General features: G+C 33.0%; 1 protein-coding gene and 1 non-coding gene across 2 annotated transcripts; one reads left to right on the top strand and one right to left on the bottom strand.

The window, feature by feature from the left end:
- Window positions 1–3,104: 3,104 nt before the first annotated feature.
- LOC131172930 (subtilisin-like protease SBT3) lies at window positions 3,105–4,700 on the top strand. The gene has a single exon (XM_058134561.1). It carries the CDS (start codon window positions 3,105–3,107, stop codon window positions 4,698–4,700), a length of 1,596 nt encoding a protein of 531 aa, XP_057990544.1.
- An 8,397-nt stretch (window positions 4,701–13,097) lies between these two features.
- LOC131173680 (small nucleolar RNA R71) lies at window positions 13,098–13,204 on the bottom strand. Its single transcript, XR_009143994.1, has one exon. It is a non-coding gene; the product is annotated as a small nucleolar RNA R71 (small nucleolar RNA).
- Between the last annotated feature and the right edge of the window lie 12,169 nt (window positions 13,205–25,373).

Genomic DNA, 25,373 nt, shown 5'->3' with positions numbered 1-25,373 from the left:
GGCAAGGAAGATGTAGATGCTTTAATGAAATGATTCTTATATTTGTCATAGTTCATGAAACCATCAAAACCAATTCCATATTTTTCACTCGGAATTCTTTGGTTTCCAAGAAGTACATCTAGAGTTTCTTTTCCTTTTGTGAATTTTGCCAAATCATTTGTCAAAGACTCTACCTTAGTTTCAAGAGCTTTATTTTTCTCAATGAGCATCTCACATGTTTCTTTTGAGATTTTCAACTCTAAGTCTAATTCTTTAAACAAAGCAATTTGTCCTTTGTAAAATTCATTTTCTTTACACACATTGGACATGGCAATATTTTGTGATCTCAATGATTCAATCTCTAAATTCATTTTAGTGCACTTTCTCTTGTAATTTCTATACTCATCATATACTCTAGCAAATGCAAGTTCAAGTTCTTCTACATTAGGAGATTCATAAGAATTTACCTCATTGTCGCTTTCTTCATCTTTTTGTGAGCTCTCAACTTTCTCCTCACATGCCATCAAACAAAGAAGAGCAGCCTCTTTGTCACTTGATTCATCATTTGAAGATTCTTCACTGTTGCTCCATACTACTTTCATAGCTTTCTTGCTCCTATCTTCTTTTCCTTTCTTCTTTTTGAGCAATGGACATTTTGGCTTGATATGTCCAGGTTTGTGACACTCATAACATACAATTTCTTCTTTTGAATCTTTAAAGTACTTATCCTTGGGAGTATGCTTTTTCAGGAATTTCTTGTATTTGCTTCCTCCTTTCTTGAAAGCTCTTTTAAATTTTCTTGCAAGCACAGCCATTTCATCTTCATCATCACTTGAAACACTTGAGTTGTCACTTGAGTCAGCTTTGAATGCAACTTCTTTCTTCTTATCTTCATCTTTGTTTGATTTGAGAGCAATGCTTTTCTTCTTCTTTTGCTCATATTCAACTTCATCCTTCTTGTATACCATCTCATGTGCAATGAGAGAACCAATGAGTTCATCATAGGTGAACGTTTTGAAATCTTTGGTATCTTGGATAATCATGTTGTTTTGCTTCCCAAGACTTTGGAAGTGATCTAAGAATTTTCTTCACAAGTTCAGCTTCCTCAAATTTTTTACCAAGTGCTTTGAGAAGATTTACAAGATCAGTAAACCTTGTACTCATATCTGCAATTGATTCTCCTGGCCTCATATCAAACAACTCATAATCTCGAATCAGAAGGTTTGCTCTGGATTCTTTAACAACATCAGTTCCTTCATAAGTCACTTCAAGCTTATCCCAAATTTGCTTAGCAGATTGACATCCTGAAACACGATTGTATTCATTAAGGTCAAGTGAGCAATGCAAAATATTAATAGCTTTAGCATTTATAGAGATTTTCTTCCAATCATTGTCATCATATTCATCTTCATGTTTTGGAACCTTTGTAGTTCCAGTACCATTCTTTTGAGGAACATGTGGGCCATTTTTAATAATTCTCCATGCATCAATATCTACAGATTGTATGAAATTTCTCATTCTTACTTTCCAAAATGAATAATTAGTGCCATTGAAAAGCGGTGGTCTAGTGATTGAGTATCCTTCAACTAAAGGTGCAGGTATACCGGCAGTATTACTAGATGAACTAGCCATTATGGATCACTCTAAGGTTGTAATACCCTAAGCAAGAGAGTCAAGCTCTGATACCAATTTGTTGTCCCAAAATAGTCCAAGAGGGGGGTGAATTGGACTTTAACAATTTTTCGGCCCTTGCTTATAGCCTAATGAAAAATTGTGGCTTTGTTCAACTATGTGATTCTTCTATATAAAGAGAAAGTAATATGTGCTTCAACAATGTGTTTCTACGTTGCAATTCAATTCTCAATCAATGTATATGGCAATCTCTAATAAAGCATTCATCAACTAATTTTCTCAAGTCTCTCAATATGTCCACAAATTTATCAACTCAATCTATTTAACCAACATTCACTATCATGTATATGAGAAAAGAAATTTAAATTGCATAAAAGTAAAGAGGTAAAGGTTAGAGAAATCAAACACAAGGATTTTATAGTGGTTCGGCTTAACTAGCCTACATCCACTCTCTCAAAGAACCCTCTTTGAGTCTTTTCTCCACTATTTGCTCTTTTGAAGGCAAGAGACCAAAAGCCCTTTACAATTTCTCAACACCAAGCTTTTACACCAAGGTAGCTTGAAACCTCCACAAGTGCTATCACAAGCACTTACACTTCCAAGCTTCAATAGGTGCTTGTACAACCTCTCTTGAATGCAATTCAATATTTCAACACTCACTCTTACTCAATACAAATCAAACTATAAGGAAGAGATGAGTTGATTTGCCAATGGTAGCTCAAAATCTTTAAATGCTCTTGAATGAAAGCAATAAATGAAAATTCAATGTTGGAGATCAAATGTAAGCTTTCATTAAGTGTAAATGAAGTAGAGAATATGTATTTATAGTCCCAAATTATTTTAGACCGTTTGAAACCCTTTTGGAACGTTACACACACTGCCCAAGACAAAATAGCCGTTATTTTGTCCTTTTGTGCGAAGTTGAGCAGCTCTGATAAATTAGCAAACTAATAAAATTTTAGGAGCAGTCAGTAAACTGGTTAGTAAACTAATGTTTTTAGCAAACATATTAGCAAACCGAAAATTTTAGCAAACCAGTTAGGAAACTAAGTCAACAGCTGCATGTCTCAACTTGCAATGCAAAATGATTTAGACCTTTAAAAAATATTTCAATAATTGTGTTCAAGGTCATGATGAGAAAAAGTAATCAGAAAATAAATTTCCATTTTTGAGCTCCATATGACTAAATTCTCATCTATTCTTTTTCACAAAAAGGCCTAAGACTCTAACACTATACTCTTCATACCTTTTCTTTGAGTCTTGGCTTCCATAGTCTTTTTCTCATTTTGGATTTGTCTTGGAATGCCTTTGAGTATCTTTTCTTCTTAGATGCAACTTCAAAGGTTCTTTATGCATAAGACAAAGAATCTACACATCACTTAAAGGTTAGGTTAGATAGATTCTCTTTGAGTTTTGTTATCATCAAAATCAATGCTCATTTTGAGCTACACGGGGTCAACAACTTTGGTTACGCTGAAGGCACAGCAACCGGAATGGCACCATCAGCCAGGTTAGCTATGTACAAAGTGGGGTTCTATAGCAAGGATATCCGTGTCATTGATGCTGTAGCAACTGATGTACTTGCTGGAATGGATCAAGCAATTGAAGACGGTGTTGATATCATGTCATTGTCCTTGGGATTTAAAGAGACACCATTCTTTAAGAATCCAATAGCCATAGGAGCATTTGCAGCCTTGAAGAAAGGGATATTTGTTACATGTTCTGCAGGAAATTCAGGCCCTCATGGATACACCATGCTCAATGGAGCTCCTTGGCTCACAACAGTTGGTGCTGGAACTGTTGACCGTGAATTGGGAGCCCGTGTTACACTTGGAGATGGGGATATTACTGTCACTGGAATATCTATGTATCCAGAGAATTTGTTTATCTCTAGGATTCCTCTATATTTTGGACATGGAAATAGAAGAAAGGAACTCTGTGATTGGAACTCTTTAGATTCCAAAGATGTTGCAGGCAAGTTTGTCTTCTGCGACTATGATAATGAATCATCAGTGTTTCGATCTGAAGACATATATGGTACAGATATTGCTGGAGCTATCTTCAGTTCGGACGATGGGGAATTCCAAGAACCTGCTGAATTTTATCTGCCATTTGTTACAGCGAACGCAAAAGATGGAGATTTAATAAAGACTTACATACTCAATACAACAAACGCAACAGTTAGTGTTAGGTTTGGTATAACCACACTAGGCACGAAGCCAGCTCCAAAAGTAGCATATTTTTCCTCGCGAGGACCCGATAGGAGATCCCCATGGATTCTGAAACCTGATATCTTAGCTCCTGGGTATCTTATTTTGGCAGCATGGGTTCCTAACAGGGGCTTCGCACCGATTCGTGACCATGATTATTTGCTGACAGATTATGCTCTTGTCTCTGGCACATCAATGTCATGCCCCCACACAGCTGGTGTAGCTGCACTGCTCAAAGCTACCCACCGTGACTGGAGCTCAGCTGCCATCCGATCAGCTATGATGACTACAGCAGATGTTACAGACAATGCAAATGGTAGAATCATTGATATGACCACCGCAGTTGCTGGTACCCCTCTTGATTTTGGAGCAGGGCACTTGAATCCTAACAAGGCCATGGACCCTGGACTAGTGTATGATATTGAGGTTGAGGATTACATTAACTATCTCTGTGCATTGAACTACACAAGCCAGCAGATCCAAATCATCACAGGAACATCGAATTTTAGTTGCAAATATGCAAGTTTGGATCTTAATTATCCTTCTTTCATTGTCATCTTGAACAAGACTAATTCAACTACCTCTACCTTCAGGAGGGTGTTGCTGAATGTGGCAGATACAGCCTCCATTTATAACGCGGTGGTGGAAGCTCCCCCGGGCATGAAAGTTGTCGCGCAACCATCAACAGTCAACTTTCCGGGAAAATATACCAAAGCAGAGTTTAACCTGACTGTGGAAATCAATTTGGAAGTTGACAGTGTTGCTCCACAGAGTGATTGTTTTGGGAATTATGGATTCTTGAGCTGGAACGAGGTTAATGGAACGCATGTGATTAGAAGTCCCATTGTCTCTGCTATTGCATCAGCCAAGAACCCCTAAGACTGGAGTCATCGTCTTGAATGACTCAAGTAGAGAATCTCTTCTTGTTTCAGGACAGATTATCATTAAATTAGACCAAATAAAATGGAACCAAGACATTTGATGATTATTGCTTTATTGAAATTAATCATTTGTAAGAAAAAAAAATCAATTGAATTCTCAAACTATCTTGTTTGATTTTTATTTTTTTTAAAAAATATATATTTTTTTAAATTAAAAAGAATTGATCAGAAGATAAGGGATTAGTGTTTAAAAGAGTTGTCTTGAATCTTGATAATGAAGTAATATTCTTCTTGTTTCTTGAAGACAATGCATAGGGATTGGTCTCTTTCAACTAAATTGTCCCAAACAAGTTAAAAGCGATATTTTAAAGTTTTAATCAACATATTCATGAAAAAACATATATATAAATTTCTAATTATTTGGTTTGAACTCAACAAATTTTATTTGGTTGAGAAATCCAAGCAAGCCTATCTATTGAGAGTCAAATATAACTATTTCATTAAATAAATTGTATATTCAAGAAGTAGATTGCTAGATGTTGTAAGTAATAAGTTGGCATAACATTTGTTTTGATCTTTATTTAATTGAAAGTGTTGATTTACTAATATGTTTATTGTTTGACAATGAAGTTGCTATCATTTTGGAGAAGTATTTTGGAGAGTTTTTTTTTTTTTTTAAATGAAAATGAATTATGAATATTTAATTATCATTCGGTGTTGTCTTATAATTATTATCGGATTATTATGCGCTCTCATGGAAGTTCTTTGATGATTTCTCTTCAATTATTGTATTTTATTTTTATTTTGATATCAAATAAAGATAAAACTTTTTTAATTTTTTAAAAATAATTATTAAATTCATATTTTTAAATTTTAAAAATAATTAAACATTTTTTAATAAAAATGAAAATAAATAAATAAATAAAAGAGAGCAAAACAACCCATGGAATCCACATATACCCAACTACAAACCCTCAAATTACCCGAGTCTCAATTGCAAACTAACAAATCGATTATCCAGATCCTTCTAGATATACCACAACCATCTCTTTCTTCCTTTTCTTCGATAAACTCTGAAAAAATAAAAAGTAAAGGTGCTGCCTTCTTTTGTCCGGTGATTACTCAGAAATGTCTCACCTGGGTTATATTGTGAGCTTTCCGATTGAAGGAGATGTTTCAGCAGTTAAGATGTTTCACCTGGGTTGTAATTTGACCTTGTTGCAATGGGCCTTCTTGCAACGATGGTCTTCTTGTAGCCACCCCTAATGTCGTAGGACGTCATTGCTAAGGAGGAGAGATCGTTGGTTGTCGTTGGCTGAGCTTGAGGTTGGAAAGAATGTAGTGAAGAGAAAGTGGGGCGTCTAGCATGAAAACACGAAAGGGGTTTGCTGCTGTGTGATTGGCTATTTTAAATTTATTTCTCTTTTTTTTTTCAAATGATTATTGATGATTTCTGGATTTGTTTTTGGTTGTTGGGTTTATTCTTTTTGGGTTTGTTCATCATGTTGTTTGATTTTTTTTTTTAATTTCATTTTAATTGAAATAATAAGTACTTTTTAACATTTAAAAATTAGAAAATAATATTGTATCATTAAAAATTTTATTAGGTTAAGATTTATTTACCCTTAATTAAAAAGTTCTGTCCTTAATTGAATTAAAAGTTAATTAAAAGTTGATTTTTGACTTATTTTGATCTTGACTAAAAGTACAAAGATTTATTTGAACATTTTTTTTTTGTTGAAAGCAACAAAGTGCTACTTTTATTTTATTCTATTGGTATTTTATTTTGATTACGAGTATTGATATTTGGATGGTAGATGTTTAGAATTGTTGTTCTTCGGAAAAAAAAAACAAAGGAATATGTATTTTTTTTTCTTTAAGTAGGAATTAAAATTGGAGCCAAAATTGAAAAACTAAAGAATCGTACCAAAACTTTTAGTTTGGTTCTTTAGGTTTTCAATTCCAATTCCGATCCAAGAAAAAAAAAATTGAACTTTAGCACGGCTTCGATTCCTCCCAGGAGTAGAATGAAACCAAACCAAACCATGCTCAACCCTAGGTATTATAGATAGGAAAAATTCCAAATAAGCCCCTTAACTTTTCATTGAAGTCCAAATAAACTTAATTTCATCTTTTCGGCCAAATAAACCTAGAACTTTGCATTTAACTTCAAAAAAGTCTAGACCTAACAAAATTATTTTTTTAATAATAAAATATTATTTCTATAATTTTTAAATATTAAAAATTATACACTATTTTTAATTAAAATAAAAATTAAAAAATGAAAAAAAAACACCAATAACAAAAATTCAAATTCGAAAATTTCACAAATTCAAACACATTTAAACACAAACTCAACTCATTCTCCTTCATAAATCTAGAATTTCACACATACAAACCCAGAAAAATCAAATACAACCCATATTTCACTTTCTAACTATCAAAGCATCTCCAATCTCCTTTTTGCTACTAAATGACACTGATACTTGCATAAGTTCGACCTTTTTGCAACTCAATGACACCACCACCGCACAAAGCACCCCTCTTTTCTTCTGGTAGCAGCTCCAATTATTTACAAAAACTTGGAATTAAGTTAGTTGGGCTTATAATTAAGTTCAAGAGGATTGAGAGTGGACTGAGGGAGGAAGATCTATACAGAGAGAGAGGTAAAAGGGTCAATATGAATATCCTTAAAGGCGAGGTTATCGATGAGTGGGTGATCTTACTAGAGAAAATGGAAAATAGGGATGGAGAAGGATGAACGAGAATTTTGAATTGAAGAGCCAGATTCCTCGTGAATTTGGATTGTAGATTTGGGGTTGAGTGTTTAATTTTTTGTTCTTTAATTTTTAATTTTAATTAAAAATAATAAATAATTTTTAATATTTAAAATAAAAAAAATAATATTTTTTTAGTAAAAATTTAAAAAATATATATTTTTAAAAAAATCAATTTATTTGGATATAAATGCAAAGTTCTGAATTGTTTGACCAAAAAGATTAAATTGGGCTTATTTGAACTTCGATGAAAAGTTGAGAGATTTATTTGGACTTTTTTTTTTAATTATAGATAAGTTTCTTAAGAATAAATAAGCAATTAGACCCCACTTGCACTATTTTCACATGTTTTGTGGAATATATTTTCTTGAAAAATATTTTTTGTATTTCTAGCATTTGGGATATTCAGAAAATGAATCAATGAAGGTAAAATCAAGTCATTTTTAAGGAAAATGACTTCTTCTTTTTCTAAAGAGAAAATCATTTTTTGGACTTTAACAATCTTATTAAAATTTGAAAACACTTACATTGTACATGTATAATATAATTATATATTATTAGTTTAATATTGTAACCAAACATTGAAAAATATGAAAAATATTTTCTTAGAAAACAATTTCCATGGAAAATAATTTCCACATATAAGTTATTTAATGTGAAAAAAAAACAGAGCTAAAAACCACTAAAATTGGCAACTTAAGACAAGTCTTAGGATTAGGATCAGGGAAAAATGGCACTAGGATTCAGCTTTTTTACTAGGGTATTGAAAGTTAAAACAACCTTTGCTAAATTTATGCCAATGACTTACGGTAGCAGTGGTTCAAGTATGAATGAGATATCCAACTGAGCATTAATTGATCATGTTAAAACCACATTGAGTATGCTGGATTTGGTGTGTTGTTCTCAAGCATTTGGGGTGGTGAAGCTTGAGTGCCATCAATATGGTTGGCTAAGTTGTATCCAAATAGTAAAGGTAAGATGTGTGCCTTCCATAACAAATAGTTACTAGAGGTGAGTTTTAGGGATATATTAATTGATATTGCGTATAAATAGATGTACAAGTCCAGTTAGGAAAACTCTAGAGGTACAAATAAGATAGGTTATATAAGTTACATAATTATATACAACTTCTAACTTTTAAGGGTTGAGATAACCCTTATCACTCATTTGTATAAATTTTCTCTTCCAACTTTTAAATTTTGTATTAATGATGCTTGATGTTATTAAATGCTTTAGTTAATGCTTGCTTTAGAGATATCCATGCAAGTTAAGATTTGTGTAGACTCCTAATTTTAGTAACCTAAGGACTTGCATATATGAGGTAGTGAGAAACCCAATAATGACGACAATGAAAGGATTTAAAGTGCCTAAAGACACTAAAGAGATGGAATGAGATGTTTTTTACGCAAATAATAATAATAATAATAATAATAATAATAATAATAATAATAATAATAATAATAATAATAATAATAATAATAATAATAATAATATGTCAATAAAAAATAAAATAAAAATATAAAACTAATTGAAAAAAATGCAAATAGCTTAGTAGGTCTAATAGGCCTGTAAGCAAAGACATGGACCTTCTGTGTTTTAGTTGGACCTAACCTAGAGATACACTGAACCAAAGTGAACCTAGGGAGTGCCAATTGAAGCAAGGGCCAATAGGACCTTACTTTAAGCCCATTTCTTCCAGCACAAGCAGGTAGAAAGTGAACTTGGACATGTTCTTACCCCTAGGGAGAAATTAGGCCAAAATAGGAATAGAATAATATAAAATAATTAAAAATAAAATAAAAATAAAAATAGGCAGCCATATTTCTCATACCCAAATTGGAGAATGAAAGAGAGGGAAAGGATCACACTAGTTAGGAAGTTTGGTCAAAAAGTAAAGTTTTTTCCTATTCAAGCTAGGATTTGGTCTTCCTAATTAGTACTAAACTCTATAAATATCTCTCTTTAGGACCTAAATAAATCATTTAGAGACTCTCTATTTGAGTCTTGCATGACAATCAGATTGATTATAGTTTGAGGGCAACACTCACACACTCTATGTAAGTCCAGGGGTGATTTGGTACTACTTGACTTTAAAGTCATGTTTAGGGGTGTAACTAAACAGAGCCAAGTCGAGTTTTGGCTTGTTCAGGCTTGGTTTGCAAGTAAATGTTTTAGGCTCAAGCTTGTTTAGAGCTTTAAAATTAAAGCTCAAGCTCAATTCATTTGAAATATATTAAATTTAAGTTTGATTCTAGCTCGACTAGTTTTAATTTCGTTTGATTATATTAACGAGCCAAGCTCATGCTCAGCTTGTGTCAAGCTTGATAAGCTTATTTAAATGATTTCGAATGCGAGCTTGATAAGCTCGAGTTCAATAAGCTATAGTTCGAGTATGACCAACTCGAGATTAGTAAGCTTGAACTCAAGTTTGATAAGCTAGAGTTTAAGTTTGGTCAGCTCAAGTTTGATTTTGGTCAGCTCGAGGTCGAGCTCAACTTTTATAATGCCTGTTCTAAATCTCAATTATTTTCAGAATACATCATTTCATGAGTCCATAGTCATTAGTAATACAAAATAACAAGAAAAAACATTTTACAACACATTATAACTAATTTTAAAATAACACAAATTACAACAACACCATTGATATATGCATATCATAGAGTTATTTAGGCTAGATTTTATAGTCATTTTATCCTTTTATTGGTTACTTTTAGTTAATTTCATTAGTTACTTAATTAGTTTTTTTTTTTTATATTTGTTAATTTTAGTTTAGTTTGTGAATTTATTCTTGTTTTTATAGGTTAAATGGTGTTTTTGAAGAATTAAAAGTCAATTGCATGTTTGAAAAATGTTATGCAACTTGGATTAAGAAAATAGGAGAAATGCTAAAGTCTACAAAAAGTTGCACATCTTCGTGCATGCCCATGTAGTTGCTTATGCAAGAGCCTAGGAAAACAACTAAAGTCTATTGAGAGTAGCACAAGATGCTACGTAACCTGTGCAACTGCTTATGTAGTATCACGGGAAGAATTTCAAAACTTGCATAAATGTGCACAGGGCCGTGCGTGGCCATGCAAACTCATCTCCAACCTTCCTTCCTAGACCTAGTTCTTCATAAAATCCTACACAAGCACTCCACTAGTTATGCATCTTTACGTAAATCAGCTAATGTGGCAAATTATTACACATGTGCAATGACCTCACTCACACCATTTTTAGCTTATTTTAGGGTTTTGTTAGGAGATATAAAAGCTTTCTTACATCGCTTTTTGGGAAAAAAAAAGACAAAACAATTGAAGGAAAAGGAGAGAGAAACGAGTTGAGCACATCATTTTTGCCTACAGAGCTTGGAATCTTTATCTTCTTCACTATTTCTTCATGCCAAACATCGAGTTTTTCACGTTTTAGTTTATTTTTCATGTTTTATTCCTTCTTCTACCTTGATTTTCTTATAATGAACACGGATTGTGAGTAATTTTTTAGATTCTGGAGTTGGGGATATAATATTTGAGTTACTTTTGTGCATTTAAACTGAGTTAGTTCCAATTTAATGAAATTTATAAGGTTTAATCTATTTCTTGTATGCTTATTGACATGCTTAATGTAGGGCCCATTAAGTTATGTTCTTAATCCTTGGTTGAAGGACTGAAAGGAGAAAACCAAGTGATAGATAATTAGGAAATTAGACGTAATTAACTTAGATCTATAAACAAACTAAAGATTAAGAGGGTTTATAGATTTATTAAAGATTTTAATAGGTTTTGGATAATTTTAAACTTCACAAAAGTAGGATTTAATTAATCAAGACACTCATTATTTCACTCAAAAGAGATTTCAAAAGATTTTAGAATCGATCTCCTTTAAATATAGATTTTATAAATTGGGCTAACTAGGGAAAATTCTAAATTTACTTGAATATGAACCCTTAACTTCGGAATCATCTTTTACAATTGTTGTAACACCCTAGGCAAATCCCACATCGGCAAAACACGGGAGAGATGCTGGGTTTATAAGTTGGTGATTCGTAACTCCTAGTGACGCGTTTTAAAATCGTGAGGGCTTCAGCCCAGAGCTGACAATATCACTAGTGGGCCGGGCCATTACATTTGTGGTATTAGAGCCGCTCCGCATGCAACCTTGAACGATGGTGGGGAAAACCTCAGCGAGGACGCTGAGTCCCGTAAGGGGGGTGGATTGTAACACCCTAGGCAAATCCCACATCGGCAAAACACGGGAGAGATGCTGGGTTTATAAGTTGGTGGTTCGTAACTCCTAGTGACACGTTTTAAAACCGTGAGGGCTTCAGCCCAGAGCAGACAATATCACTAGTGGGCCGGGCCATTACATTTGTGGTATCAGAGCCGCTCGCGTGTCCTCTTGGGCGATGGTGGGGCAAACCTCAGCAAGGATGCTGAGTCCTGAAAGGGGGGGAGAAAGGTCCCTTAGGCAAATCCCACATCGGCAAAACACGAGAGAGATGCTGGGTTTATAAGTTGGTGGTTCGTAACTCCTAGTGACGCGTTTTAAAACCGTGAGGGCTTCAGCCCAGAGCGGACAATATCACTAGTGGGCCGGGCCATTACAATTGTTGCTTGAAATTTTAATTTTGAGCACTTAGATAAATCTCATTTCATCAATTTTCATTATTAATTTCTCAATTTCTTTCTTTAGTCAATTATTAAAATAGTTATTTATTGCATTGAGCCTTGCATTTTCATATTTGAAACTTTAAATTCTCAATTTCTCTTATTTGTTTGATTATATTGCAATTTAATATAGTTTATTTTACATAAAAAATTCAATTGAAAATACAACTCTTCGTGAGAACGATATCTTTTTTCTATACTACTTGAATGACTCATGCACTTATAGTGAGTCCTTATCAAGTTTTTGGCACCATTTGAGTTGATTGTTTAAGATTAAATTCTTGATTATTTTAATTGTTTATAGTTTTTATTTTTATATTATCTTTTCACTTTGTGTTTTGTTATTCTTTTTAGGTATTTTTTTTTTATCTTTTATGTGAAGAGCTCGAAACACAAGTCACACATCTCTCTTATTTAATCTTGAAATTGAGAAATTTTTTTAAGCCAATAAGAAAGAAACCAAAAAAAGAAAAGAAGCTTTAAGAGCAGCTGAAATTGAAACAGAAATGGCTGAAGAAAGAGTTAGAATTGATGGTAATGGCGGTGATAATCAAAACAATGAGAATGATGCTCGTAAAGAAGAAATTGTCAATGTTATTATACCTTGGGGAAGTATGATGGATCATGTATTTCCATGTTTTGATGACTTGAGGGAGAGCATTGCAAGACCAAAAATTAACACTAATAGCTATAAGCTGGATTTTAGGATACTTCAAATGATTCAGAATTCTCCATTTAGGGGTCATCTTTCAGAAAATCCTCATACTCATCTTAAGAAGTTTACTATGATTTGTGATATGCAAAAGCAATCAAGAGTGTCTGATGATGCAGCAAGGCTTAATATTTCCATTTTCTTTAAAGGATAGAGCTTTAGATTAGCTTGATTCTCTACCTTATAACTCAATCACAAATTGGGAAGATTTTATTGATGCATTTCTAGCTCAATATTTCCCACTAGGAAAAACATAAAAGTTAAGGAATTAGATGATAGCTTTTAGACCAAGAGAAGATGAGACTCTTTATGAGTCTTGGATGAGATGGAAGGAGTTAGGGAGACAATGTCCACATCATGCCATACCTAAATGGATGATTAATCAAAATTTCTGCACAAATGTTACTCTTGCAATTAGAAGGATCATTGATGCTCAAACTGGAGGTAAATTTATAATGAAGCATGAGAATGAAGCTTATGAATTATCAAAGAAAATTGCAAAGAGCACTCATTTGTGGAGTAATCCAAGAGGTTCAACTCCAACGCAAAAGAGCAAGTTGCAGGAATGTATGAGCTTGATCCATTCAATATAATCAATGCCAAATTTGATGCACTCATAAATGTGCTTGCAAGGAATATGAAAGATCTAAGTATGATAGTCAATTCATCATCTTTTGGAAGTTCTCAACAAGTTGCTTATGCAAAAGGAATAATGAGTTGTGGAGTTGATTATGGAGAACAAGTTTCTTATTTCGAGAATTATGGGAAAAAATGGATGGGAAATCTTTATTCTCAGACATACAATTCAACTTGGAAGAACCATCTAAACATTTCATGGGGGAATCAACAAAACCAAGTTCCTACTCAAAATTTTCCATAACTACAATAGCAAGGGTAATATCAATAACCTGGGCAGCCATCACATTGAGGAGCGGTAAAATAGTGGACAATGAGAAGAATAAGAAGAGTGCAAAGAGTGAGATGAGAGAAGAAGAGAAAGATTTGGAGTGAGAGAAAATAATGAGAGTGATGAAAAAGAGGAAGTTGTAGAAGAAAGTGAAAGAAATGAAAGGGAAAAGAAAGAAAGTGTGAGAAAAAGTAAAGAGGAGCTTGAAGAGAAAGATAAGAAGTACACTCCTTTATAACCTTACCAGCCACCACTTCCTTTTCCATAAATATTTTAAAAAGTAAGATTGGATAAGGAATTTAGGAAGTTTCTAGAAGTTTTGAAGACGTACATCAATGTGCCTTTTTATTGATGCTCTTTCCCAAATGCCTTTTTATGTGAATTTTCTGAAAGAGATTCTCTCAAACAAGAGAAGACTTAAAGATCATGAGGCTGTGGCCTTAACAGAGGAATGCAATGCCATCCTCCAAAGGAAATTCCCCTCGAAGCTCAAGGTTCGAAGGAGTTTTTTAATTCCATGCCATATTGGAGAATCATATTATACAAAAGCTTTATGTGATTTAGGGGCTAGTGTCAGTCTTATGCCCTTATCCATTTACGAGAAGCTTAACATAGAAGATCTTAAGCCACCCATATTGCTCTTCATTTAGCAGACAGATCAATTAAGTATCCATAAGGGATTTTGGAGAATATCCAACTCAAGGTTAGAAAATTCCACATCCTAGTTGACTTTGTTATTTGGGACATGGAAGAGGATTCTAACATCCCTATTATCCTGGGGAGACCTTTCTTGGCTACAGCCGGTGCTTTGATTGATGTAAAACGTGAAAAGTTATTCTTAAAGTGGGAAAGGTTCAATTGGTTTTCAACATTGGCAAGGCTATGAAAAGGCAACATCAAGATGTAGACTCTTGCTTGAGAGTTGACATAGTTGGTGAGTTAATGGAAGAGCACTTTAGAAAGAGTACTTATCCGGAGAACTCTCAAGAAAATTGTCTTGTCCATGGAGGGAGTATCAATGAAAAAAATCCATAAGTCACAGTCATTGCACAATATTTAGAGAGCAGTCCACCTTGTCCAATGGCACTAGTTTTTCAAAGTGAGCAAGTAGAGAAAAGTGAAGTCAAGCAACCATCTCTCAAAGAAAAGGATACACCAATGGTGGTCAAGAAAGACAAGGTTGGACTTTTAAACAAAGCAACAAGTATCTTCTCATGCGATGGAAAAAAGATGAAGTATAGATTCATTAAAGCACTTATTGGGAATAGAGGAAATAATTTTCAATTTCAGCTACCATGAAACATACCTTAACTTAGCATTTTTAGGAGGCACCCCAAATTCTTTGCCTTTGCCTTTGCTTTTATTTATTTTGATTTTTTTGACTTTTTTTTATTTTATTTTGGTTTGTTTTGTTTCACCCCTAGCTTAAAGTTTTGACAATTGTTCAATTTTGCCTTGTACATGGTCTATGAGATTAAAAGGAGAAACTACAGCATTAAGGAGTATTGCATTCTTTTCATAAATGATTTTCAATATTGCAAAACTAATTTGGCTTCATTTGATATTTTGTAGATTATTGCTAATTATGCAGCAAGTGCGGGAGTTGTTATGATTTTTTGATCTTTTGTTGTCCAAATTTTGATGAGTGATTGAGGTGATGTTCCAAATTTATCTCTTTCATGTTTATTTTGTGGTGAGATATGTGTTTGGATTGAGGAAGTTGAGTGAATGATTGATTTGTGCAATTTGAGGATTGAGTTAGCATGTAAATTTAGATTTTGATGTGTTTGGGTTTGAATTTAGATTCTAAAAATGCATATTCCTTGTTTTTCATATGAGATTTTGGGTTTTTAGCATGTATATTTTCAAAGTAAGAGTGTATTAGCATGGTTTGGAAGCTTTTGGTGTGTTAAACTTACAAGTTTGCAAAATTTATAGGAAAGTGGTACTATTCAAAGTGCACAATTCTATAGAATTTACTGTTCATAGTGCACAGTTATGTAAAATTTATTATTCACAGTGCACAATTTTGTAGAATTTACTATTCACAACAGTTTGTGCATAGCTTGTGCACCAAACCTATGCAGCAGCTCTTTTCTAAGAAATCTATTCACTTTAGTAGCATTGCTAGGGGACTTTTTGACCTTAATTGCTTCTCAATTACCAATTCTTCACTCAAGGTAAATTCTTCTCACTTTATGTAGCATGTTAAACATTCTTACCATCACAAGTAATTTTATTCACTTCATTCATGAAATTTGATTCTAACTATTTGGCATTTACTTGTAACTTATCAATATCTTGCACTTTGTTGAGCCTTTTGAATTCCTTCATTCATTAAATCTTTTTGTCCCATCTTGGCATCTTTTTAGACATTGAGGACAATGTTCACTTTGAGTTTGGGAGTGTATATAAATTTTGTAAAAATTTATTTTTGCATTTTAGTCTAAGTTCAGTAAATAGATTACAAAATACATATATACCATACCATACTTCATATAGTTATCATATAGAAATTACATATAAGTTTCTTTTAATTATTTAATGCATTTCATTTTTTGGAATTATGCATTCATGAAATAAAATTTTTGTTAAGTCCTTAGAGTAATGAGAGTTGTTTGGTAGAGTAGTTTAGCATACCTCTAGTTTGGTTTAAAGATTGAAAGTATCTAAGTGGTGTAAGGTTTTGAAATGCTTGTCCTTTGCCTCTATCTTCTTAGCCAAAAATCCACCCAGTCAGTTATTTAAAGATTGGAGTGTTTAGAGAGAGTTTTAGGATAAAAGGTAGTTAATTGATGTTTCACCATTTCTAGAACAAACTTTCTAGACCTTTTGAGGTGAGTTAGCTTGTGCTTGAAAAGAGAGATGATTAAACATTATTTGATTAAAAAGCTTTTCATTTCAAACCTTTGGCCTTCCCTTAATTAAAAATTAACCCTTGCAAACTGATGAAGTCAAATTATATAGACATTTAGGGTTAATATTCATTGCATTTTGTTAGCATTTAGTCTCCTTTTATGTTTAGTTTTAAGTGCTTTTAGTATTTTATAATTCATAAATCTTCGAGGGAAGGCACACTTCAAAGGGAAGTATTCTTTATCCATTAGCTTTTCTTCACTTATTGCAATTATGATGTTGCTCTTGAGTTGATTGTGCTAACTTGATGACATTGAAGACAATGTCAAATTTGAGTTTAGGGGTGCAATAGGATTTGCATGTTAAGTTTTGCATTGCATTTTAGGTAGAAAATTTTTGCATTTTTTGCAGTTTAGTCATAAAATTAATAAAAATTTTGTATTTTTTGACTCTTTTGATATGATGAGAATTGTTTTGACGGATGATTGAAATACTTTGAGAAGTTTGATAGGTTGATCACTTTGAAAAGTGTAAGGGGAAGAATGTTCATAATGGAATTGATATTTGGCTTTGTGTAGATTATTTATCCTTGGCATATGTACATTGTTCCATTATAATAAAATTGTGAGTTCTTAGAGCAAGTATATGTGCATGATGTGATTTTCTAATTGTCTCACCAGTCCTAGAACAAGTCTTTTAAACTTATCAAAATGAAATCCTAGCTTACACTTAATTAAGAAATGATTTAGGCATTGATTGAATTTAGCTTCATTATAGCCTTAGCCACCCTTAGTTAATATATATATATATATAGAGGGAAAAAAGAAAACATGGAGAAAGGGATAAAATAAAGGTGCTAGTATATGAAAATAAATTACAAAATTAATCCATTCAAGTGTTCAAATAGTGAGTTTGGGGGTGAAAACCAAAGTGGGATAAGTACATCAAATTCAAAAATTATAAATAAAATCTCCATTCAATTATCAAGAAGTATGATAGCACTAAAGTCAAATTGTAAATTTCTTCTCTCCATAAAATAAACAAATAAATAAATAAATTTCTAGTGTGTCTTAATCTTCAATAGATTAATTGCTCTCATACTTTGATTACCTTATATTCTTTTTCTTTGATTGCCACATTATCCTTTAACCCATTACAACCTTATGAAAAGACCTTTTGATCTTTTAATTGTATATGCTACATAAGTGGAGATGAGGTTAGGAGATCTGCTTATGGGATTTGAGATATTAAATTCAATACATTCATATAAAGGCAGTAGAGATTGCTAAGTGTACATATGCTTATTTAAGCAAAGCGATTTCCTATAACTGGTATGTGTATATATGTTTTGGGTTGATAATTTGCACTTTGCTAGATATTGATACATACAATGGATGTTTAACCTCTTAGCATTTTGATAAGTTGTTGACATGTTGATCTTTTTAAGTATATATATATATATAGGGAAAAAAGAAAACATGGAGAAAGGGATAAAATAAAGGTGCTAGTATATGGAAATAAATTACAAAAATTAATCCATTCAAGTGTTCAAATAGTGAGTTTGGGGGTGAAAACCAAAGTGGGACAAGTGCATCAGATTCAAAAATTATAAAAAAAAATCTCCATTCAATTATCAAGAAGTATGATAGCACTAAAGTCAATTTGTAAATTTCTTCTCTCCATGAAATAAACAAATAAATAAATAAATTTATAGTGTGTCTTAATCTTCAATAGATTAATTGCTCTCATACTTTGATTACCTTATATTCTTTTTCTTTGATTGCCACATTATCCTTTAACCCATTATAACCTTATGAAAAGACCTTTTGATCTTTTAATTGTATATGATACATAAGTGGAGATGAGGTTAGGAGATTTGCTTATGGGATTTGAGATATTAAATTCAATACATTCATATAAAGGCAGTAGAGATTGCTAAGTGTACATATGCTTATTTAAGTAAAGCGATTTCCTGTAATTGGTATGTGTATATATGTTTTGGATTGATAATTTACGCTTTGCTAGATATTGATACATACAATGGATGTCTAACCTCTTAGCATTTTGATAAGTTATTGACATGTTGATCTTTTTAAGATTGCCTTTGAAAGTCCATATTTTCAATTCTTGTTATACCCAAAAGAAAAATACCTCTTATATGCATTTAAGGTTCTCTTTACTTGAGGAAAAGCAGGTTTGAGTTTGGGGGTATTTGATGAAGCCAAATTATATAGACATTTAGGGTTAATATTCATTGCATTTTGTTAGCATTTTGTCTCCTTTTATGTTAATTTTTAAGTGTTTTTAGTAACAATTTAGAAAACATGTTAATCCAACCCAATTCTTTGATTTTTATATTTTATTAGGTGTTATTATGCTATTCTAGAGCCAAGGACAAGTTTGGAAAAGGTTTGGAGGTCAAAACGTGAAAAATAAAAGGCTAAAAGCATTACACGGCCCGTGTAACCTACCACGTGCAACTTCCTGCACCACGTGTAACCTTTTGGACAAAAGAAAACTGAAAAATTTAAGCTACAGAAAATTACACAGGGTACCCCGTGTAACATTACACGACCATGTATTATCCCTAGACAACAATTTTAACCTTACTTTTCATCCTTCCAACTCTACCTAGATAGAATTTTAAGGCTTTTAGAACTCTAAAACAAGGGTTTTTACACTAGATATAAATATAAGAAGTCAAGAATTGAGAAGGGGGGAACTTTTTACATTAAGAGGAGAACCAATTTATGTTCAAGAGTGCACATTAACTTCAAGAAAGGCAAAAGGAGAAATAAGATCTATAAGATTGCTAGAAGAGATTTTCAGCTAAAGTTTCAAAAGTCCAAGATTACAATTTTCCATATGTTCTCATGTCTTTTCTTTATTTGAAAACTTGATTGTAAAACTCACAATGTGTGAGTAATTTCTTTATTCCAGGGTTAGGGATGTAGCACTCTCAATTTAATTATGAATCTGATTTGATTTTATTCAATATATTAGATATTTTGTTTTTTGGTTCAATCTCTTATGTTCTTAATGCATGCTATATGTTGGTACCCACTTAGTATTGATTCTAGATATTAATTAAAGGACTAAAAGGTGAAGATTAATATTAGAAAATCAAGATTTTGAACTTAGGATGCTTGATCAAGAGATAGGCTGGAATTCTATATGGATCTAATAATTAATCAAAGAACATAATGGGTTTTAATTGATTTAATCGTCACGAAAGTAGGGTTAAGTTAATTAAAATACACCTTGAGTGTCTTGAGAGAGGACTTAAGATAACTTAGGATTAATTTCCTTCAAAGTAATAATGTTTCATTTATTAAATGAATTAGATTGATTCTGTAATTGATTAAAGTGTGAACCCTAGCTCTAGAATGTTTTTATTAATTAATATTTAGGTTTTGTTAATTGTTTTGGATTTTTTTTCTTTTAATTTAGATTCAATTACTATTTCTATTCAATTCGATCGTCTAGATAATTAAAATCAATATAGTTTGGTACTCAACACGGTCCTCGTGGGAATGATACTCTACTCATCACTTTATTATTTGTTCACGATCCATGCACTTGCGGGGTTGTAAATCAGCAAACACAAACCCCTTTGAGCCAACATTACATGTCACACCCTGGCTTAGGGGGCCCCAGCTCAAGCCCCTCTATGGGTGGCCTTCTTGCCAGCGTACCCTTCTAGAGGCCGGACCTGCGACTCACAAGGTACTGTCCGCTTTGTGGAATTAATCCCTTCGCCCTGCAGAGCTAGGATTCGAACCCTTATCACTCACGGGTTTGCTTCGCCTCTCACCAATTGAGCTGCAGCTCAATTGGTGAGAGGCGAAGCAAACCCGTGAGTGATAAGCAGCTCAATTGGTGAGAGGCGAAGCAAACCCGTGAGTGATAAGGGTTCGAATCCTAGCTCTGCAGGGCGAAGGGATTTAATTCCACAAAGCGGACAAGATGCTGTGTCGCCTCTAGAAGGGCAAGAAGGCCACCCATAGAGGCTTGAGAGCTGCCTGCCAGTGTGACAATAAAAGGCGCCTTTTATTGTCACACCGGCAGGGGCCCCAGCTCAAGCCCCTCTATGGGTGGCCTTCTTGCCAGCGTACCCTTCTAGAGGTCGGACCTGCGACTCACAAGGTACTGTCCGCTTTGTGGAATTAAATCCCTTCGCCCTGCAGAGCTAGGATTCGAACCCTTATCACTCACGGATTTGCTTCGCCTCTCACCAATTGAGCTGCGGCCTCTAGAAGGGTACGCTGGCAAGAAGGCCACCCATAGAGGGGCTTGAGCTGGGGCCCCCTAAGCCGGGGTGTGACATTACACTCTTGATTTTTTTTTTTCTTGGAACCCTCAGCATTACCTGGCCAATGAACCTTTCATGAGAAAAACTATTCATAGTAGTTAGTACACTTATTTAAAAAATTAAAAAAAGAAAAAAAAAGAAAAAAATTATAAATAAAAAAAATAAATGAAAAGGAGAAGAAATGCTTGTCCTTTATGAAAAAGTGTTTACTATATATGTGCCTTTCCTTGTTGTTATTCAAAATGAAGGAAGTTCACCCAAGGATTAAAGGAAATGAATTTAGGGGTGATGTTTTTAGGGATAATCATAAAAGAAAATACAAGACTCAAATTTAAAAGTGTCAAAGTAGTCCCTTATTTCTATGTATTCTGAAAGATATGCTAGCACTTGAAAGCATTGTGTATTTCTCTCCTATTTTTTTATATTATTTAAAAAAATTAGAAAAAATAAAAAAAAAGAAAGAAAAGAAGTGTACCTTATGTTTTCAAGAGTGAAAATATGTTCTCATGCTTTGAATTCTTTTTGCCCTTTTCTTTGTTAGCCTCATTTTAACCCCTATAACCCCATTACAACCCTAAAAGTCCTTTGATCTCTTGATAATAGTAGTAGCTACATTAGTGGAGATAGAGATAGGGAGTTTGCAATGGGATTGAGAATTTGTTCATCCATTCATCATATTCCATCCATCTATATAAAAACACTATTGCTATTTATTGTTCTAAAGTTCTTTTTTGGCATAACTTTCCCTGGTGATTGATTGGTTTGGGATTTTTGGATGATTAATTAACTTGAGGCTAAGCGGTGAAAGTTTGGGTAAGCATTAGATTTTTTACATCTTGAAGGATGGCTATATGGATTGTTAGTACGGCTAGAGGTGGGTTTGATTGCTCTGATGAATGATTTTCATAGCTCTTTGGACAAAGCACTCCAAAATTGCATTGTATTTCAAAGTTTGCTTGAGGATAAGCATAGATTTGAGTTTGGTTATATGCATATCATATAGTTATTTAGGCTAGATTTTGTAGTCATTTTATCCTTTTATTGGTTAATTTAAGTTAATTTTATTAGTTATTTAATTAGTTTTTCATATTTGTTAATTTTAGTTTAATTTGTTGTTTTTATAGGTTAAATGGTGTTTTTGAAGAATTAAAAGTCAATTGCTTGTTTGAAAAATGAATTTCAAGCTCAAAGATGCCAAAAATGAAGTTTAAAAATTGCTGAATTTGAAGGCTTCCAAAGGTTGCATAAGAAACTGCACAGCTTATGGAACTCGAATCAAGAAAATAGAAGAAGTGTTAAAGTCTATTGAAAGTTGCACAACTTTGCACATGCCCATGCAGTTGCTTATGCAAGAGCCTAGGAAAACATCTAAAGTCTACTGAGAGTTGCACAAGATGATGCATAGCCTGTGCACCTACTTATGTAGCATCATGGGAAGAATTTCAAAACTTGTTGAAATGTGCATAGGGACATGCACGACCATGCAAACTCATCTCCAACCTTCCTTCCCAGACCTGGTTCTGCATAAGATCCTACACAAGCACTCCACCAGTTATGCATCTTCACACAGATCAGCTGATGTGGCAAATTATTACACACGTGCAATGACCTCACCTCACACTAATTTTAGCCTATTTTAGGGTTTTATTAGAAGATATAAAAGCTTTCTTACATCACTTTTTGAAAAAAAAAAAAAAAAGAAACAATTAAAGGAAGAGGAGAGAGAAACGAGCAGAGCACGTCACTTTTGCCTACAGAGATTGGAATCTTCATCTTTTTCGCCATTTTTGCATGCCAAACATCGAGTTTTTCAATTTTAGTTTTTTTTCATGTTTTATTCCTTCTTTTACCTTGATTTTCTTACAATGAACATGGATTGTGAGTATTTTTTTAGATTTTGAAGTTGGGGATATAATATTTGAGTTATTTTTGTGAATTTGAATGGGGTTAGTCCCAATTTAATGAAATTTATGAGGTTAAATTCATTTCTTGTGTGCTTATTAACATGCTTAATATAGGGCCCCATTAAGTTATATTCTTAATCCTTGGTTAAAAAATTGAATTAACTTAAATCTAGAATAGACTAAGGATTAAGAGGGTTTTATAGATTGATTAAAGATTTTAATGGGTTTTGGATAATTTTAAACTTCACGGAATTAGGATTTAAATAATCAAGGCACTCTTTATTTCACTCGAAAGAGATTTCATAAGATTTTAGAATCGATCTCCTTTAAACTTTTAGATTTTATAAAATGGGCTAACTATGGAAAATTCCAAATTGATTTAAATATGAACCCTTAACTCTGAAATCGTCTTTTATAATTGTTGCTTGAAATTTAACTTTTGAGTGCTTAGTTAAATCTCATTTCATCAATTTTCATTATTAATTTCTCAATTTCTTTATTTAGTCAATTATTAAATTAGTCCTTTGTTGCATTGTGTTTTGCATTTTCATATTCAAAACTTTAAATTCTCAATTTCTCTTATTTGTTTGATTATATTATAATTTAATATAGTTTATTTTACATAAAAAATTCAATTAAAAACTCAACTTTTTATGGGAACGATATTTTTTCTCTATACTACTTGAATGGCCAGTGCATTTGCGATAAGTTCTTATCAAGTTTTTGCCACCATAAGTCAAATAAAATTAAAGAGTTCAATCAAATAACAAATTTTCGGATTAAATTACTAAAATTATTAGATAGCTCTTGCTTAAAACTTGAAATTTAAAGTGAGGAAAACAAATCTGCGTTTTGCATCCATGAAACCATTAAGAGTTACCATAGCAAAACATTAGTATTAGCAATATCAAATAAAATATCATACCAAATTTAGCAAAATAAAAATTTAAACCCAAAAGAAAAGTACATCAAATAATTCCTGAAAATTGAATGCAAAAAATGTTCCAAACCACTAAGGTCGTATGACTTCTTGAACTTCCTTCTTGTCCTTTAACAATAACAAACAAATTATAAAAGTTAAATGCATTCTACCAAGTCCTATTGAAGATTGAAATATACTATATTATTGTACTTGCTTTTCTTTTTCTCTTTATCCCATAGAAAACTTGTAACCAATCAAATCCACTAGTTAAAACTTGGAGTAGTTTTGGCTCCCAAGGTTGCTCTATGTCGATCAATAACTCTACCTCCAGCAGTAAAAGTTGATTTTGAAGCCACAGTTGCAATGGGAATTGATAGTATATCACGTGCTATCTTTGGTAATATCCTAAATTTCTTGTTGTTCATCTTCCACCATTCTAATGCATCAAACTTTGAATCATCTTCACAAATATCAACACCTTCTTTTAAATACACATCTAATTCAGACTTCACTTACTTAGTTACAGTATCAACATTCTTGATATAACTGTAAAACTCTGCTCTCCTCTAGCTTTCCCTTGCCCAATAAAAGTAGAACTAGATTCTTCTGTTTGGGTTTCAGCACCACTAACTTCTATATCAACATTTTTTGCTCTTCAACATACTCATTATAAAGCCTGTGCAAAGTCTCTTGAACATAAGGAATCTACTCAATAGCATTAGATGCAGAATAAACCGCTGGAAAACACCACTCAACCACTTTTAACTTATTCCTTGGGTCTAATACAATAGCTGCTATAGTGACCAATAAATTAGAATCACCCCAATACTTATCAAATTTCTTTTTTATCCTGCTAACCATGGCTTTCATGTAATCCCCCTTCGCATTCGCTCCATTTAACAAATTCTTTATTGTTAGATGAAAGAATACAAATAATGAAGGAAAGGATTATGTATTTATCTGTTTCTTATTTACAGAGATATTACATCTATTTATACATGAGAATATGAGCTAATTTAGACAAGAATAATAATTGCTGTAATTATGCTACAAAAATCTCCTATAATCATGCTAATTGCTGTAATTATGGTAACACCCCCCCTCAAACTCAAGGTGGTAGCACAGGTGCCAACTTGAGTTTGCTTAAGAGATCCTGAAAGAGAGTGGGAGGATGCGTTTTGGTGAATATATCAGCAGTTTGGCTGACAGAGGAGACAAGAATCAAACATATGGTGCCATGAGCAACATGATGACGTATAAAATGGCAATCAATTTCGATGTGTTTGGTACGCTCATGAAATACATCATTATGAGAAATCTGTATGGCACTTCTATTATCGCAATGAAGCATTGTGGCAGAAGAATGAGTGACACCCAAATCAGTTAATAACCACCGTAACCAAAGTAATTCAGGTGTAGCATCAGCAAGAGCACGATATTCAGATTCTGTGCTAGAACGTGCAATAACAGTTTGCTTTTTGCTACGCCAAGAGATAAGAGAATTACCCAAGAAGAAACAATAATCAGTTGTAGAGCGACGATCTGTCAGATCACCAGCCCAATCAGCATTAGAGTAGCCAGATAATAATAGGGAGGAGGTAGCAGAAAAGTTCAAACCATGAAAAAGAGTGC

The sequence above is a fragment of the Hevea brasiliensis genome, chromosome 14 (assembly GCF_030052815.1).
Source record: "Hevea brasiliensis isolate MT/VB/25A 57/8 chromosome 14, ASM3005281v1, whole genome shotgun sequence".
Taxonomy (NCBI): domain Eukaryota; kingdom Viridiplantae; phylum Streptophyta; class Magnoliopsida; order Malpighiales; family Euphorbiaceae; genus Hevea; species Hevea brasiliensis.
Note: the sequence above shows the minus strand (reverse complement) of the source record. Positions and strands in the feature narration are given on the sequence as shown.

Bases quoted from the DNA above. Each gene is read 5' to 3' on its own strand.
- LOC131172930 (XM_058134561.1), top strand. From the start codon at position 3,105: ATGGCACCATCAGCCAGGTTAGCTATGTACAAAGTGGGGTTCTATAGC.